This window comes from Protobothrops mucrosquamatus, unplaced genomic scaffold (genome assembly GCF_001527695.2).
Source record: "Protobothrops mucrosquamatus isolate PMUCROS unplaced genomic scaffold, P.Mucros_1.0 scaffold2729, whole genome shotgun sequence".
NCBI lineage: Eukaryota > Metazoa > Chordata > Lepidosauria > Squamata > Viperidae > Protobothrops > Protobothrops mucrosquamatus.
The window spans coordinates 41040-46425 of NW_015388772.1; the positions used below are offsets into that span (position 1 = coordinate 41040).

The 5386-nt window shown below is 41.4% G+C and overlaps 1 protein-coding gene across 3 annotated transcripts in view; it reads left to right on the forward strand.

The window, feature by feature from the left end:
- LOC107296278 (protein NDRG2-like) overlaps nucleotides 1-5386 on the forward strand; it is a 47178-nt gene that overhangs the window by 20603 nt on the left and 21189 nt on the right. For all 3 annotated transcript variants that reach the window (XM_029286022.1, XM_015825623.1, XM_015825624.1), the window contains 3 exons: nucleotides 2049-2169; nucleotides 2268-2330; nucleotides 3234-3294. In XM_029286022.1, coding sequence (XP_029141855.1) covers nucleotides 2049-2169; nucleotides 2268-2330; nucleotides 3234-3294 — 245 coding nt within the window. The remainder of the gene's footprint in view (nucleotides 1-2048; nucleotides 2170-2267; nucleotides 2331-3233; nucleotides 3295-5386) is intronic.

Here is a 5386-nt window from a genome sequence, read left to right on the forward strand (position 1 = left end):
TTTCATCTCTCTCAGCTCCTCAGTAAACCAAGGAGCTAATTGAGATCTACGCCGGGTCAGAGGCCGCAGCGGCACGACTCGGTCCAGTGCCGCGGCCACGGCCGCATCCCAGGCCGCGGCCTGATCTTCCGCCGAGTCGTGACCTAATGCCTCCGGATATGGCCCAAGCTCCGTCAGGAACCTCTCCGGGTCCATCAGGAGCCTGGGACGGTACCATCTGGGTGGTTCCGTCTCCCTGCGGCGAGGGGGAGCGGTCCGGAAGTCCATCCTCAGGAGTGCATGATCTGACCATGACAAGGGCTCTATGACTATCTCCCCCATTTCCAGATCATTTTGCCAGATCATTTTGCCAGATCATTTTTCCAGATCATTTTGATTGGAATACTTTTTTGTTGTTAAAGAAGTGGGATTTGGAGGCCCTTGCTGACATGCTGTAATTTTACCTACCAGACTAAACTATCAAACCTAGGCTGCAAAAGTACAGATAGAGAAGGAAGGAAGGAAGGAAGGAAGGAAGGAAGGCTCTGTAGCCCTATATGAGATTATTCTGCTTTCCTCTGATCTATGGATAATGTTCAACTTTCTTCTGCCCTCTGTTTATATTCCCACTCAGACAAACCTACCTCTGCCTCTATGAACTAGCCCTTAGTAACACTCCAGATTTCCAGATCTGACTGCTTGATGATCTTTGAATGAGGATAGTAGGTAGATGATCCTGAGTCTGCCTCCCTGCATGCCTCTCCAAAGCTCTGTCTACTGCATACTGCAAAAATTCTTTCAGCAGCAAGAAGTAAAATGTAGAGATATTAAGGAAAACGAATGAAGTGCTGCTGGTTGAATTTCCCCCTTAGTTATCACTCCTTATCTTAGCAGCTAATTTTCCATCCTCCTTTTCCTCCTCCTTGCAACTGCTAGAAGAAATTAGCCACTTAATAAAAGAGGTAAACAGGAGACAAATGAAGGAAACTAGCTGTTCTTTCTCTACCATACATAATATTTTTATTCTGTCTAGCTATTTCTGCTTGTGGGTTAAGTAGTGTTCAATTTCCCAGCAGAGGTTTGGAGCAGTTATCATTAAGGCAAGTGTAATGTGGAGTCAAACACCTAATTTTATCTTTGGAAAATAGAGACAGTAGTGTTGTCTCTCACAGGATTGTTGCAAGAATTACATGTACATTTTTATGGCATTTATAGCATTCCTTCCACAATCAAAGAGTTTAAATCATCACAACATGTGTTTGCTGATTTATTGAGTTTTTTGGCCCTTTCATAGCCTCCACTCAAAATTAGCAATACCAGATCTGAATTACAAAAGACCAGATAGTCACTAAGTGGCAGAAAAGAGTTACAGAAAGGTAACTTTTTTGCTGTCCTAACCAAAAGTGCAATTCTAAGTCAAAAAGAAAACACCAGTTCTTACACCAATTTTCTTCGGTCCGATACCATGTGTTCGGGCATCTCTTAAAATTCAGTTGCACCATTTCTGGAAGACCTCAAGTTTAGAAAATGTCGCTCCATCACAAAAGTACTGATTTTTGCTGTTTTTTAAAAAATGTATTTACCCTTTAAAATTAAGAGTCCAAATTCAAACTCTGAGACGACATTTTAAAAATATTTTGATATTTTCAGTGTGATTTGCAGCCTGTTCTTCAGTTCTTCCTCCACCCATTTGGTTGAATCATCCCTTTAGCTTCCCTTCTTCCGTTTTTCCTACATGGAGGCATGGAAGGTCCCTAATTCAGATTTATCTAGTCTTCTGAATGTTTTGCTTTCTTGTGAAATGTGTTTATGGCAAATACTGGAGCCCTTTCCATACTTCCTAGATGTTGCTGAATATTGGAGATTGTATTTCTCAATAAACATGCATAGGACTGCCTTTTGAAGCAAAATATCGTAGTGGCACACTGATTGGCAGCCAGGAAACTATGGCTACTTCCCAGTACGGCTGTCCCTGTTTTATTAGGCCTTGCCCTTCTGATGGCCCTTCTGATGCCCTTCTGCAGCCTGACACCCCTTCTTCTGTCTCCTCATCCCCACCCCCACCCCAGATAATTCGTGCTTCGACACTCTCTTCCACTATGAGGACATGCAAGAGATCATAAAGAACTTCGTGGTGATACATGTGGACGCACCTGGCATGGAGGAGGGGGCCCCGGCCTTCCCTCTGGGGTGAGCCTTGCAGCCTCCATTCCTGCCCCACCTGCAGTGTTGGGTGCGAAGGGAATCAAGCTATTTAATGCAGCCCCTATTCTCTCCTCCCTTTCTAGGTATCAGTATCCTTCTTTGGACCAGCTGGCTGACATGATCCCCTGCATCTTGCAATATGTTAAGTGAGTCTGGGGAGGAGGATGTGACATGTGCCTGTCAGGACAGGAAAGGAAGTCTTACTTTGAATTTGATTCCAAAATGCTTCTTTGGAGAATGTGAAACTGAAAACATAATACCTGTCCATAGCTATTTAGAGCAGTCATGTCTTAATATTCTCTGTCTTCTTATCTGAGATCACATAGCAGCTGCAAAGGGCAACTGAACAATCTTGGGAAAAAAGGTGGCTGCTTTAAAGAGCTGATGACAGATGCTATGTTCATTCTTTGAAGCATTGCCTAGCCCTACCAACTGGTATTTTACTGCTTGTGAAATGCAGATATAGTAATTTATTAGAAGATGGTTTAGGGGCATCTTAAAACCTGATGATTGATTATGGACTAAGTTGTCATGATGAACCCCATGTCTAAATAGGTATTTAAAGGGATTGAGTAATTACACTTACAGGTAAGACTGCAGTTTCTTTTTTCTTAATGGAGAGCTATTTTTTTAAAAAAACTGATAAATCTGTTTTAGGGCTTATGTTATAATTGTTTATCTCAGAATGACTGAAATTGAACGATGCCTGATAAATGGGTATCTGAAGCAGCAAAAAAAAAAATAATAATAAAATAATCTGCAGCCATGAAGCTTCCCGGGCTGTAGATTACTATGTAAAGAAATAAATATAGATAATAGGAAAGAGTAAGGAAAAATGTAAACAGTGGCACTAAAATTGCACAAGATGAAAAAGTGCAACCTGTAACATTTCAAACTGCAATCAGTACCACTAAAAAAAAGTACAAAATCAGCAAGTCCAAAACAAATTTTGGAAATGGTTGCTCCACCTGAACCTCATTGAAGAATCAAAGCTGCCAAGGCAGCCCCTGTTCCACTGCCCTTTGCTACTTCATTTTTCCTTTCCACAGCTTCACCAGCATCATTGGAATTGGAGTTGGAGCTGGAGCCTATATCTTGGCACGCTACACTGTAAGTAGATTGGGGCCTAGCATCTGTCATGCAGGCAAACATGTTCTGCATGCCAAAGGGGCATGGTCAGATCCTTAAGTCAGGGTGACTTGATCATCTCTGAAAGTCACAAGCAAATCAGGCCTCTGCGTGGCTGGCTTCTGGGTTCCTGTTCATAACAGTACTATGGGGGAAAACAATCCACAGTGAGGTTTTAGTTGTTTGAACTGTGTGGTATTCCGACAGGTCAGCTAGAGAGGTATTGCCTTGTCTTGCAGTGCTTAGGAGAACAAATCCAGGAGAATCCTCAAGAAGCATAAAAACAGCAAAGCTAGCAACTGAATCTTATTTCTCCTGTGGGTGTCCCTGAAAATGTGTTGCAAAGCCAGAAACTAAAGCTTGAATTCAGTGGCTAAATTTTCCATCTTGTCAAAATGTGGTTATATAAAACTATATAAAACTATATCATGTTTTATAGGTAAGCTTGATGTGTAAAGCCCAGCTTCTCAAACTTATTCAACAAACCATAGTTTAATGATGTTGTTGTTGTTAGTTGCGAAGTCATGTCCAACCCATCACGACCCCATGGACAACGTTCCTCCAGGGCTTCCTGTCCTCTACCATCTTCTGGAGTCCCTTTAAGCTCATGCCTACTGCTTCAGTGACTCCATCCAGCCACCTCATTCTCTGTCGTCCCCTTCTTCTATTGCCCTCAATCTTTCCCAGCATTAGGCCCTTCTCCAGTGAGTCCTTCCTTCTCATTAGGTGGCCAAAGTACTTGAGTTTCAATTTCAGGATCTGGCCTTCTAAAGAGCAGTTAGGGTTGATCTCCTCTAGGACTGACCGGTTTGATGTAAACCCAATTTTTGGTCTGAATCAGATTAAGTACTATAATTCTCCTCAGGCATAAAAAACATATTATATCTCTCCAATTATCTTTCATGTTCTTCTTGAGCTGGCATGTATAATTCCCCACCTGAAAAAAAATATAACAACCCTTTAAGCTAGAGTACATATTGAGTTTCATGATTAAGTGGGATATATGTGAAACTAGGTTGCCCCAGGCCCAATTTGATTCACTTAACATTGCCTCCCCTATATATAAATGTTGTTGCAATAAAACAGTGTCATTTTAGTGCTTAAGAGATTTTGATAATTGGTGTGCATAGTAGGGAAGAGAGTTGGAAAAACTGATCTAGTTGTAGAATTTTCCCTGTCAAAACCAAAAAGCAGAAAGAGTAGTGCTGTATCAAGGGTACAGCAAATGCTTCATCTTCTGCCTATCCCAAGTCTCAAGTTGCTTCTGGTAACTGATAATAACATATCTTCTGCTGAACATCTGTATCCACAATCCTTGGGTGGCTTATTTTCCTTTCTCCATCTCCTTTAATACTTTTTTTTAAATTCGCTTAGTTGTTTTCTGTGATGGCGCCAATCATAGTAACCAAAGTCCCCTGTTCTAAACTGGCAGCCATGCTGCCTCCTGTGTGGTTGCATTCTACTGTATGTAATGTACTGTAATTACTGTACACTTTCTGTGAAATAAACCAACAATGCTTCCTTTTGTCCATGTTGAATCTTCAATTGATCTGTTTCAGTAGGGAATCCCACATGGTCCCATGGCTATGAAAAAGTATTTCCATTTTCCTCTATTGTTTTTAGTATAGTTTTTAGGGGGGGGGGTTGGGTGGTGCGATGGCTCAGTGATTTAAGACATTGGACTTGTCAACTGGAAAGCCAGCTTCCCAGGTTTGAGATCCAACGGGGTGAGCTCCTATCCTCACCCCAGCTCCTGCCCACCTAGCAGTTCGAAAGCATGCAAAAGCTAGTAGATTAATAATAATAATAATAATAATAATAATAATAATAATAATAATAATAATAATAATAATAATAATAATAATAATAATAATGAAGTTGGAAGGGACCTTGGAGGTCATCAAGTCCAACCCCCTGCTCAGGCAGGAACCCTACACCATTTCAGACAAATGGCTGTCCAGTCTCTTCTTAAAAACTTCCAGTGTTGGAGCATTCACCGCTTCTGGAGGCAGGTTGTTCCATTGGTTAATTGTTCTAACTGTCAGGAAGTTTCTCCTTAGTTCTAAGTTGCTTC